Raw genomic sequence first — 13,947 nt, forward strand, 5'->3', positions numbered from 1 at the left:
CCATTAACCAAGTAAAATAGCCATTTATAAATTTAAACACACTCTTACGAAATTTACATAGCATACATAGCTACTTAGCGTGGTTTACAAGTTATACTGCCCAAAATACATAAGTACATAACCCACATTTCCTGTCTACGGAGCCTCTAGGGATACAAAAGAGTGATACAATACTTGCCGGTAACAAGGCTCCGACTATACCTTACACCAAAAACCAAAACAAGACTCCGAAATAAAAAGCGGCATGAGCCACGCAAGGCCCCGGGAGGAAAAGGGCTCACCAATACTTCTGGCGGAAAGTGAAGGGGAGTTACGGTCGGTGAACTGGAGTACCTGCTATGGATCCACCTACAATCATAACACGAATGTAGCGCCCCCGGCAAAAAGGACATCAGCACATTTGAATTGTACTGGTATGTATGAACAAACTTGCCCTGAGTAAACTCAAACCATACACAAGTAACAAGTAGTGATTTCTCCATTTCCCCTTCAACATTTTCACATCAATGATTTCACAACTTTCTCATATTTTCATTTCAATAGTGATTTCGATCACTTTTCCACCCTTATTACCTCGACCACCCTTATTATCTCAGCCACCCTTATCACCACAACCCACACCTTATTACTTCGTGTTGCAGCGCGCAATCCGATCCCACCGGACAATCACAATTCACAAACAACACAACAACAACAAGAATTCACAAAAAACAACAACAAAAATTCTCAAAGAATTTCTATAGCCATCAATACTATTTTCATCATATTCAACAACTCATATGCATTTTATGTCACCACGATAATTGCCAATACAAGCCATATATGTTCTTACTACAGTTGTTCCAACTGCATCATTTACGATTTCCTTCCATCATTTGTTTCTCAACTCTTAACACATAACACATTCACAATCAGACATTTGGTTTATTGTCAATTACGTACACCATAGTATCGGGAGACTTAACCACGAACAATCAAATCATACCAATCACAAGAATTCCACAAATAATCCACGTAGATATCACATACCAAATATTCGTACACCAAATAAAGTGACTTTACAAAGGTCAAAGTTAGCCATACATACCTCGTTTGAGCTTTCCTTAGGTTACTACGACGTTTCGAAAATTCTAGCAATCTCAATCTACTTGAGACATAACAAAATTAACACAAATTAGGAAGGTATTCATGGTTTCAGCTCATTTGAGCATTTTATCAAACACTAGTTGAGCATCTTGATTTTAAATTCCTTTTACAAGATTTTCTTCTTTCCCCAACCCAATCTTTACTTATTTATATTCATCAATCTTCCCACAAACCTAATTTGTACATGCATGTATACATAATACTATTACCCCAAGAATCATACCCCAATAACCCACCTCACAATCTCTACAATACCAACACAACCTAGGTTAGGCACCTATGACTTCCAATCCCCATCCCATGAGTTACAATACTTAATCCATACTCATATTTCCATAATAACTCCATATATGTAAGTCTAAGGTGTAGGATTACCTCTTGTAGACCAAATCTTGAAAGACAAATTTGGGGTGTTCTTGAGATTTTGAAGAAACCCTATGAAACCCAATCAAAATCATGTTGTAACTAGTGATTGAGAAGTGAAATCACCATGAAAACACACTTAAAAACTCACCTTAGGTGTGCAATTGGATGCCTTGGTCGAGTTGGGGGTGTAGAGGAAGCCCTAAGCTTGAGAAATGACTCAAATTCTCTTATTTCCGGTCTTTAGGATATTTAAAAACCTTCCAGGCGCGCGAGCTCGCGCTATGTTCGCACGCGGGAGGCAGAATACTCAGCATAATGCGCGACTTCGCGCTAATGTTCGTGCTAGAGATACCTGTCCAGTACAATGATCATAACTTTTCGTATACACCTCCAAATGACGAACGGTTTATTGCGTTAGAATCTAGACTCAAAGGGCTTTAATTTGATAGGTTATGCATCACACAACTCCGTATAGAACTGGAGATATGATCATTCAAAGTGAGGTCTTGTGCGCACTCATTTACAGATTTCGTCTAATATGAAACTTCCCTAACTTGGCTTAGACTTAGGCCTCTCCTTAGACCCAAATTCACCTCTAATATAACTTATACACTTCTTAACATATCCAATTGATATCCATAATATCCTTAATCCTCATTTTCATGCAAGATAAAATATTTGGCCTACCTTGGCACCACGAAATCTTAAATTACTAAGCAAATTTTTTTTCTGGGGCTTTACACCTGGTATAATTTATCCCGAGATTAAAATTAGTATCGAGATAACTTATACAGTGTAGAGGGTGAGGTAATTAGTGCCGAGATAACTTATACCTTCTCTTTAGAAATTATGCAATTGTTATTTTTAATACAACATACCAAATAGTGGATAAAAAAATAATACCAGAATAATTAATCCTAGCATAATTAATCTGAGCATAACTTATCCCGGCATAACTTATCTCGGCATAAGCCGTATTCAAACGAAACGACCCTTAAAGATTTATGAGTGAAAACTAGTTTTCCACCCAATATCTATCTATCTATATATATATATATATTAAAGCAAGAAAGTTTGCATTCTCAATTAGCCAAGTGTTAAGTTATTAATAAGCCAAGTGACAACATATTAAAAAGACACATGACAACTTAATTTATTAAGACTTACTTTTATTAAAATGCAAGTTATAACACCCACATTTTTCGGCCTAATTGACTGATGTAGATAACGGCCATAATCCCAAATCATAGGTACAAGAAAACCTTGCAATTAAGCCGAAAAATCTGGACTGAGTATATTTGGAATTGTAATTAGGCCGAAAAATCTGGACTCAATTATGCGTTATCTCTATATTTAATCTATAAAAATATTAAATAATAAATTATTACTAAATAATCGTATGACTAAATTTCGGGATACTAATCTAAATAGGGAATCCCATTTATAACAAAAACTGGGTCACACCCTCCAAAGATAAATAACGCGTATCCCATTTTCTTCGCTTCCTCATTAAAGCTGATCTCCTTGATTTTTTCTATACGAATAACGCGTAATATTGGAAATTTGAAAAAGCTTAAACCTAAGCATTTTGATCTATTCCGCAATTTTGTTGGATTGGGATACAGAGGGAGAAGAGGAGACATTCAAATGTGAAATTAGTCCAAATGTAAAATGCCGTCAAATGTGAAATTAGTCCATCGCGAGGAGATATTCAAATGTGAAGATGATTTTTCCGGTCATTTTTTCTCATCTTTTTCGCATCTGTATTCTGGAGAGATGTGTAGTTTAGGAGACAACGACATCTACGCCAGGTATTTCGGGATAGCAACTAATTGGGGAATCCCAAATGCATATGCCTCTATTTTACGAATCTTTTTATGGAAAATTATTTTTCCATACAAAAATTACTGCATTCCGTATATATCTATAGATATATAGTAACTGAATTTTTTTGTACTTACTTACTATTTAGGGTTTATTTTTCCATACAAAAATTATTGCATTCCGTATATATATATATATATATATATATATATATACACGACATTTGACGGCATTTGACAGACAATCCTCTTATAAAGTTTTCTCTAAGAAGAAATATGATGGCATTTGACTATATTTGCAATATATCGAGTAACAATATGAGTTGGAATTTGAAGGTACGAATAGTGAGATTATGGCACATTCCAGACCGTGACAAACCAGACAACACCGTCTCCCTTGAATTAATTATTCAAGACGAAAAGGTGCATTCTTTTTTAGTTGCACTTATTTTTTCATACAAATTTGACTACAATCTCCATCTTCTGCTTTGTACTATGAAATTCATTAGGTTAAACATGTATTTAATCAACTGCAATTTAGATTAGTATTTACCATCAAATATGTTGTATGTATTATTTTGGAAAGGCAAGCATTCACATATTATGTTTTACCCATTGATGCTTCATTTTTTAATATACTCTGTGACAACACCGTACAACTAAGTTTGTCTGACTAAATATTAATTATGAATTTTTTGTTTCTAGGGCGATCATATTCATGCGACTGTTGGTCGGTCTCTTATACGTATGTTCAAACCAAAGATAAAAGAATTGGGTTTGTACTTTATGAAGAACTTTGTGGTTGGACCAAATTATACGAAACTTAAATACACGCGACATAAATTAAAGTTGGCATTTACTCATAAGACGATTGTAAAGGAAGCAAATGATCATCTTTTTGGTATGGGTATCTTCGACTTAAAACCTTATGAGTATTTAATAAACAAAATTGATGTTGAAGAAAGTGAACTCTTCGGTAAGTATTCAATTAGCAGTTCTTTTATTTGAATGTCTTATCAACTTTGTCCTGATCATTTTTCTAAATTATTATAGATGTCATTGAAGAGGTTGTAAGTTATGGTGAAGTAGAATCACATAACTAAGGTGATAAGACCAACACTTATATGAATGTGGAACTTGAAGATCATGAGTAAGATTGCGTCTATGAATTTACTTTGTTATATATTTTAACATGATTACTTATCGGTGTCTGATTAAGTTGTTATATATTAACATGATTACTTATCGGTGTCTGATTAAGTTGTTATATAAATTACACAAGAAGAATAATATCTCGGCAACATTTTGGGGAGAATTCGTTGACCAAATCTTGCTACATTTAGAGGGATCACCCCATGAGCCGGTCATAGTTGTTATGCAGTTGATAAAAGCTCACAAATTTCAAGGTATTTCTATTGTCTTGATGACATGGGATATTTTTTTATGTTAATTTTTTGGTTCAGAAACTAAAGTTATATATAAGCAAATATTCTGTGCGTAATACTTGGCATGCCTCAAAGCTCTAGATTAACCCGGATCTTCCTCAAATTGTTGATTTTAAGTTCAGGTTAGTTATTTCATATATTAAGTTTATGTGGATACTGCAAAAATAATTGTTTATGGTTAAAACTAATACAACCTTGCGTAAATACAGATTGGCAAGTGTGAATGAAGCTAACTCTTCCAGGATTAGTCGAATACCTTATCACCGTAGTTATTCTGTTTCTGATGAGTTAGCTACTGGAACTGTAGAAGTTAAAACTATTAGAGAATTGATCGACTGCATGAAGGTGACTAATCTATTAAACTCCTTTAGTATTTAACTAATGTTATGTTGTGTATGCATAACACTGATAGGTGTAAAAATACTATTTGTTTTCCTAAATGTGCACATATATATTTTTTGGAATCCCTGTTACATAAGTTTATGAGCATTTCACAATAAAAAACTTCACTAATAAAAAGGAAACCTCCACTGCAGCATGTAAGAGCTAAGACAGTTCATGATTTGGTTGTAGTAGATTGCATACAACAGAACCATTTTTTTTTGAAAGACAGTGCACTCAAAAAGTTATAATCTGGAATTTATTTATAAACTGCAGACATGCTACTCAACAAAAGGAGATGAGCAACCACATAACTTTGTTCGATCTTAATTATTGTTAACTAAAATATTGATTCACAACCAATTGTATTGACCTTCAGCAAATAGGGAAGCTCCATAAATAATGGATGAAAGCAATCAACTCTTGCAGAATTTGCACAATAACACAAGTATCCTGCTTAATCGTTGATGAGGAATTACTCAAGTTAAGCAGGATCTGATGAGCATTTCACAATAAAAAACTTCACAAAGAAAATATTCATTTTGATAGACATATTTCTTTTTGACAAAGTTGGTAGGAAACTTTTGTTATAGACATATGTCATGGCCTCATACTTTCTTTACTGTGGAATGGTTCAGTTGGAATCAAATTAGCAATTTTAATGTACGTGGAAATGTAGCATTCTTTTCCGTGTGGATTGGTCCTATTTGTTGGGTATTAACATCTGAAATCTTCCCTTTAAGACTTGGAGCCCAAGCATCAGCTCTTGGTGCAGTGGAGAGCAGGGTTAGTAGTGGTGTGGTTGTAATGTCTTTCCTCTCCGTTTCTCGAATGATTACAGTAGGAGGAACATTTCTTTGATTTAAATCCTAAATGCTTCTAGTGATCTGTTATTCCCTTATGCACGTCTGTTTTATTATTCTAATATGTAAAATTTAACCACTGCTCATAATCTCATATAAACAAATTAATAATTGAGATAAATGAGAAGGTATTGAATCTGAATGCTTACAGATTGAACTATTGAAGGTATCATTTAATGAAACTAATTGAATATCTATGTTTAGTTGCTTATCTATTTGGTTTTGGATATAAATGGAATTTTCACAGCTTATGTTCCTTGGTATTTATATTAATATTCCAACAATCAAATTTACTAGATACATTGCTACAACTTGACTTCTTTTCAGGAAGGACACATTTGGATTGTTGCGACTATAGTGAATCTTCTACTTGAAAAAGAATGGTCATATTTGGGATGCAAGAGATGCTCGAAGAAGGTTGACAAAATTGGAAGTAAATTTCACTGCAAGAAATGTGATCGCCTTGGTAGTTCTGCCACTCATAAGTTTGATAAGCTTCACTATTTACTGTGAAATAGAACTAAAGTTGCAAGTTACAAAAATAAAGACCAATCTTTACTATAAAATATTAAATAAAACTAAGGTTTCAATTTCTTATTCTAAACGTGTCTTTCAGGTGCAAGCTTCGAGTGCAAGTAATGGATCACACTGACTTTATATCTTTGTTGCTTTGGGATCGTGAAGCAACAAGTCTCATTGGGAAGTTTGCTAATGAGTTAAATGAAATTTCAATTGAGGTATATTGTTTTTAATTGTTAGTATATTTTTTCAATAAAGGTAAGAAAGGTAAATATGGTATATTTTCAATATTATAATAAAAATTAACTCGAACCTCTAGTACACCCTTAAATTAATTGGAACTGGCCATTTTTTTTATCACTCAAAAGGAAGAGCTCTATTATTTTTTTTGAGACCATTCCTACCAGAATGAAAAGTAGGATAACAATTTAAGGGATGGTTTAGTAGTTATACTTTTTATTTTAATTCTTTGTGTTTTCCCATATCTAACACTAATTCGGTCTTAGACTTATGCTGCTATTGATGAGTGTTCTTATCCAGTGGAGTTGTATGATATTCTTGACAAAAAAGTCTTGTTTAAAGTGACTATCAAGAGCTCCAACATTAAAGTGCATGCGGAAGTTTATAATGTTGTTAAAATCAGCGAGGACGATAACCTTATACAACAATATAGTCAATCTCCACAAGATGATACATTCATTGTATGTGATCGTTACTCAAATACTTCATAATATACTAATTTTTCTGTGACGACCCGACCAGTCATCTCATGAGTTACTGCTCCGTTTCCCCTATTTCAGCTTCTTTATGCTTCGTTATCCGTGTTTTGTGGTATCGGGTTGGATGGATCGAGTCCGGAATGAGTTTGGTGAAGTTGAGACACTTAGTCTCTTTTAAGAAGGCTTAAGTTGGAAAAGTCAACCGGATATTGACATAGTTAGAAGGCTCGAAAGTGAGTTCCGATGGTTCGGTTAGCTTTGGGAGGTGATTTGTGACTTCGGAGCGCGATCGGAATGAGTTTTGGAGTTGTAGAGAAGATTTAGGCTTAAATTGGTGAAGTTAATATTTCGGCGGTTCCGGTTGATAGGCGAGATTTTGATATAGGGGTCGGAATGAAATTCCGAGAGTGACAGTAGTTTCGTTGTGTCATTTGGGATGTGTGAGCAAAATTTTAGGTCATTCGGGCGAGATTTGATAGACCTTTTGATCGAAAGTATAATTTAAGAGTTCTTTGAGTTCTTAGGCTTGAATCCTATGTTAAATTGGTGATTTATGTTGTTGTGAGCGTTCCGAAGTTTTGAACAAATTTGAGCGATGTCATGGGATGTGTTGGTACAATCGGCTTGAAGTTCCGGGAGTTCCGGGTAGGTTCCGGGATAATTTAGGCCGAAAATCATAGTTGTAGCAGGTCCAAAAGGGTTACAGGCCTCGGAACCCACCCGCGCGTTCCGCACAAAAAGAAGTGCGGCCGCGGTATGTGCTGTGCGGACCGCACAAAATGAAGTGCGGCCGCGGTAGGTGCTGTGCGGACCGCACAAAATACAATGCGGCTGCGATGGGGAATATTTCACTGGTCCTACTTCGGAAGCTCATATCTTTTGATCTACAAGGAATTTTGAGATGATTCAAAAACAAAAGTTATTTCCCTTCGTGTCTAGTTTCCAGAAAGGTAAAGATAATTTGGACATCGGTAGCGAAAGTTATGGTCAAAATACTAAAGCCTGTCACTGCAGAAGAAAGCATGTGCGGCCGCGGTCGATTTTGTGCAGTCCGCGAAGGTGGAAATTTGTGGGGTACTCTATAAATACAAGGTTTTGGGTTTTATTTGATATTTTGACCTAGAGAGCTCGGATGTTGGCGATTTTTCGAAGATTTTTCAAGAAATTCATCGGGGTAAGTAATTCTAACTCAGATTTGGCTAGAGTACATGAATATATCATTGAATTCATTATTTAATTCGTGATTTAGGAAGAAAATTGTGAAATCTTTCAAAACTGTAAAATGATGATTTGAAGGACCAAATAATATCAGAATTGGATAATTTTCATATGGTTAGACTCGTGAGAGTATAAGGATTCTAGTTTTGTGAATTTTGTCAAATTTTGAGATGTGGGATCAGGGGTCGGGTTTGACCAATTTTTGGAATTTTGTGGTAATTTGATTGTTTTCGCTTGGGCTTTGTTCCCTTAGCATATTGTGACATATTCGTTCTGATTTTGGATAGATTCGACGCGCATGGAGGCCGATTCGAGGGGCAAAGGCATCGCGAGTTAGAGATTTAGCTGGTTCGAGGTGAGCAATGATTGTAAATGATGCTCTGAGGGTTTGAAACCCCAGATCGCACATCGTAGTGCTATATTGAGGTGAGGCACACGCTTGATGACGAGCGTGGGGTCGTGCACTATTAGGGATCGTGACTTGGTCCGTCCCAATTGATGATTTTACTGCGTATTTGACTGAAACCTATTTGCTATCATCATGATTTGGGCTGATTGCCATATATGGGGTTTGTGCCAACTATTTGAACCCTTCGGGGATTTTTATTACTATTTTCTCACTGTTTTGACTTATTACTTGAACTCAGTCATGTTATTTTCTACTGTTTTACTACTCAGCCATCTTTACTCAGTTTTTAGACTTAAATGATGTTTTAGGCTGGGAAATATTGTTTTACTATTGCCCGAAGGGCTTGTGATGGTTTTTGGACTGAGTAAGGCCAAGGGTCTAGTTGTGAGGATATATTGATACTGATATGAGGTCGAGGGCCTGAGATACATAAATATGCCACGAGGTGGCTTGATTGATATGAGGCCGAGGGCCTAGATTTGATGCCACGAGATGACTTGATATTGCGTTTGGGCCGTAAGGGGCCCCTCCCGGAGTCTGCACACCCCCAGTGAGCGCAGGTACCCATTGTGATGTGAGATTGAGCCCGAGGGGCGAAAATTGTTGATGTTGTGCCCGAGGGGCGAGTTTCTATGTGTTTACTTTATCATAACTGTCTGTCAATTACCGGTTTATTTATTATAGAAGTACTTTATTTTGCTTTTCATTGGTTTACTGCTTACAAATTACCTATTTAATTGCTTCATTATAGAATACCCTGTGTATACGTGTTTTCTTACTTTCAGTCATTATTTATCTTTATTACTCACTAAGTTGGAGTACTCACTTTACTCCCTGCACCCTATGTGCAGATTCAGGCGTAGCTGGTACCGCTCCTGAGTGCTGATTCCTCTAGTTTCGGGTGGTTTTTCGGAGACTACGAGGTAGTTGTTGACATCCGCAGCCCCGTGTCTCTACTACTCTATCATTTCTGTTTCCTTTCAAACACTTGTAGTAGTTTATGACTTTAGCAGACTAGTATTATGGTTTAGAGATGCTCGTGGCTTATGACACCCCGGTTAGGGCTGTGTCGGGTTGGACTTTCCGCATTGTTATCGATATTTCCGCTATTTAGTATTATTTAAATTATGTTTAGACTATTTTTATGTTGATTAACTGCTTTAAAAGTTGAGTTGGGTTGAACTGGCTAACCTTATCTTCACGAGAGGCGCCTTCACGACCGGGTTCGGGGTTAGGGTCGTGGCATTTCCTTTTGATTTTATATAAGGGATTATCAAGTTTAAATTAATTATGTTATTATTTTCTTAATAGGACCCTGATTTTGAGTGTGAACAACACACTAATGCAGACACAACTTTCAAGGTGACTAATTCAAAATTTGCTTGTATAGCTTCTTATCTACAATATGGTTTTTAATAATTAATTTTTCCTTTGTAGGATTCAATGGCTGAAAATGAGATAACTTCTCCCGCAAAGACCCCTGCCAAAAGAAGTAGAGAAGAGGATGGGTCATCTGTAGTAGATGTTGGTGATGATCTTGCACAATTTTCAAGTAACAAGGTTAAAAAAGTGATCAAACAGGAGAAAAATCCGTGAATTAAAACATTTACTTCCTTTTAAATGACATTATTCATAAAATTTCATTAGCAAGTACTTTGGCACAAATTGAAGTAGTTTGGTTTGTATTTAATTTGGTTTCTACCATTTAGGATCATGATTTAATATCTGAAATTAGTTGACTCTTTGTGATATGAAGTTTACTTATGTCAGAAGTGCAACTGCATCAGTGCAACTACATATTTTTGAAATATTGCATTAATATCGCATGTGAACATTTATGCTATTATATCATCAAAAAATGACGAGAAGTAACTTTTGAATGTTATATGTGTAGTTAAGGTTTCTGTCAGACTTCAAACTTCTGATATATGTGTAGTGTATCAAATATTAGAGTCCAATAAAATGGGATATCACTAGTATAGTCAAATGGAAAAAGGTTCCTAAAGTGTAACCTTTATGTATGAGATATTGAAGGCCCATTGTGATGTACATTGTTTGAATCGGACGAAAATCTCGAAAAACCCTGCAGATACTCCATGTAGTTTGGATGGGGTAAAACCTGAAAGGCTTTCTCCAGCTCCTCCAGTAGCACCATGTATAGTTCCATTCAAGCGCCCTTATATAAGTGCTTCTCATTATTTGTTCAAATATTCTACAGTAAACATCAACAATAGTTATCTTTGCATCAGTCAATTAGATGAATGCAGAGCTATTTTAATTATGTCGTTTAAAAGTAAATATGATAATACGAAAAAATCCTAATATTTGAAGTATGCTTTAACTAAATATCGGACGATAAATGAGCAACAGAGGATGGAGTCTGGGGTTGGTAGTAAACAAAATCTGCAGTAAAGTAAGGAGTATAAATTACTTGGTAATCAGGAATGATGTGTGTTACAGAAGAATTGCATCAGATAGCAAAATACATTGAAATACCAACTTTACCATCCATCAATTAGATTATTAATATGCACCAGCACAAACTATATATATGTACCAGCAGAACACTTAGAAACTATTCACAAATCAAAATGTTACTTAGAAGAGTTGCTTCACTACAATCTCAAGGTACATTTTACTAGGCTTACCAATAAAAAAATATAATTATGGCAAAGAAAATCAAGAATAAGAAGAAGCCAATTGCTACATACAATCAAGTCTATAAACCTGTACGAATCACTTTAAAGTAACAAAAAAAATACTAAGGCTCTTAGAGAGTCGTACACTCTGCATCTGCTATGTAGTAATTAGTTTGTATGATTTTGCTCATGTGATGCAAGAATACCTTTTAAGTTCCAGCGAAGACAATTTTCAATTGTTGTATCTTTTGCCATGACAATTAATAAAAGTCAAGGTCAGTCATTGTCTCATGTGGGATTATTTTTGAAGAAGCCAGTATTTACTCATGGACAACTGTATATTGCTCTTTCACGCTTGACGAGTAGAAAAGGGTTGAAGATTTTAGTTTATGATGATGATGGCCAAATAACAAATGAATCTAGAAATGTGGTGTATAAAGAAGTTTTCCGTAATTTGGTTTGAGATGAATCTAGACATGATGGAATTATCAGGTATTTACAATTTGCTTTTCCAATAAATATAAGGAGAGATGACTATAAGTCTTAACTGAGCTGTCACTGTTGTTTTGGCAGGGGCGAGAAGAAACTAGGTTCAGCAACACAGTAGAGGATATCAAGGTATCTTCATAACTACATTTTTGAGTTATTACATTTCCTTCTATTGGGGGGTTGAGAAGTATTGGCTCTATGTATAGAAAGTTAATTCAATAGTTTCTCCCGGAAAAACTACCGTGAAGCACCAATATATGTTAACTTCTGTTAGCGATAAGTATAACCAAAATACTTAATCATGTAAATCTCTGAAAGCTATGTTGCACTCTCAACTGTTTTTACTGTTCAAGTTATTCCACATTGCTAGAAAGGCTTTTTTTACTTTTCCCATTATATAAAGATGCCCAAATACTTCCCTTATTATCTGCTTAGTGGAACATTATGTCAGGATTATCTGTTGTTTGTTGTTACTATTATAGGTTTTGATTGAAAAATGGATGTATTGATATACTTTTTTAATCTTTTACTGGATATGATTGATAATTTAGTTGTTGTCTGTAGGTTATGGTTGAAGGTTTTTCATTGTTAAGATATAGGTTTTTTCATGACGCAGAGGACAATATGTTTGAATTGATTGATACTACTTTTAGTTATACAAGTCTTAAATTGTGACTGTTATTGCACTATGTTCAATTTTTTGTTTTGTTTTTTGGAAACATATGTAAGTGAAGTTAATGTCTAGGTGCCTATCTTATTCTATTCGTTCATTTAGTTATAGTTGAAACTGTAAGGTTGGCAGAGTTACCCGGTAACTGTGCTGGTGGAAGGTAGCCAGTACCTGATGCAATAGTCGAGGTGCGCACGAGCTAGCCCCGACAACATCGTCATAAAAAGAAAAGAAAAAAGAAAGAGAAAGAACAAAATAAATAAAGGAAATCCGGGGCATTCTTTTCGCGACCTGACAGGGAGTGATTAGGGCGATCCTCTAGACGTCGTGCACTGATAGACATATGGAGGTCTAAGTTACAATTTTCTACCATCTTGATTGGTTATGGTTCCACCGAGTGCTGCTGATTCGTGGAACTTAATGTAGGATATGGTTCGTGTATGGCATTTGGAGAGTTTGTCCGGAGCTAACAAATGAATCTAGCACAATGGTCTCAACAGCATTTCGGAGAGGGGAATTCCATTCTTGAGGCGCTTGATGAAGAAGTCATGGAAACAAGTAACTTGGAACAGATGATAAATGTTTTTAAAGTAGGACTGATATGCACTGGAGCATCACCATCTGGTAGGCCGTCAATGAAGGAAGTCTGCAACATTCTTCGAAGCTACAACGAACCCCAATTATTGAGGGAGTGCAATGTTTAGTCGTAAGTAAGACATAGTTGTATTTGTAAATACAATAGAATGAGAAAGCCATGTTGGCGATGATGTCTTTCAGAGATTAATTAGTCCTATGCTTTTTCAGCATTCAACTTCCTTGATACTCACGAAATTGTTAACTGAACTGTCAAAACAGATCAATAATTCTCATCTATTTCAATTTATGTAACACTTCAAAATGCAGTTAATTTAAATTAGACCTCAATATCTAAACTGAAAGAATTTGTCTTATTATATACCTTTTTGGATATACTCTTAATCTTGATGCTTACTCAGTGAAGTAGGAAGTGTGATATCATGCATGAACGTAGTTAGAGGAGTCTTCCTTTAGAAGATTTAAGCTTCACCTACTCAACTTAGTAGTTATTGGATGTAATGTTCTATGTATAACTTGCATTTCTATGTTACGGGGGTGACTTTAATATCTAATACATTCTGCTTCTTATCTACAATATGATATTAATAATTTATTTTCTTTTCTGATTGTATGGTAAGAACAATATTGCCATACTAATATTCAAAAGTACCATTTGCGTATCGC

General features: G+C 35.3%; 1 protein-coding gene across 1 annotated transcript; it reads left to right on the forward strand.

Moving 5' to 3' along the window:
• Positions 1-3,183: 3,183 nt before the first annotated feature.
• On the forward strand, positions 3,184-12,851 carry LOC104226602 (uncharacterized). Its single transcript, XM_070149288.1, has 11 exons — positions 3,184-3,323; positions 4,990-5,125; positions 6,352-6,533; positions 6,641-6,761; positions 7,050-7,244; positions 10,201-10,251; positions 10,327-10,449; positions 11,743-11,985; positions 12,102-12,146; positions 12,582-12,678; positions 12,793-12,851. Exons 1-11 carry the CDS (start codon positions 3,184-3,186, stop codon positions 12,849-12,851), a joined length of 1,392 nt encoding a protein of 463 aa, XP_070005389.1.
• Positions 12,852-13,947: the final 1,096 nt, after the last annotated feature.

The sequence above is a fragment of the Nicotiana sylvestris genome, chromosome 6 (assembly GCF_000393655.2).
Source record: "Nicotiana sylvestris chromosome 6, ASM39365v2, whole genome shotgun sequence".
Classification (NCBI taxonomy): Eukaryota; Viridiplantae; Streptophyta; class Magnoliopsida; order Solanales; family Solanaceae; genus Nicotiana; species Nicotiana sylvestris.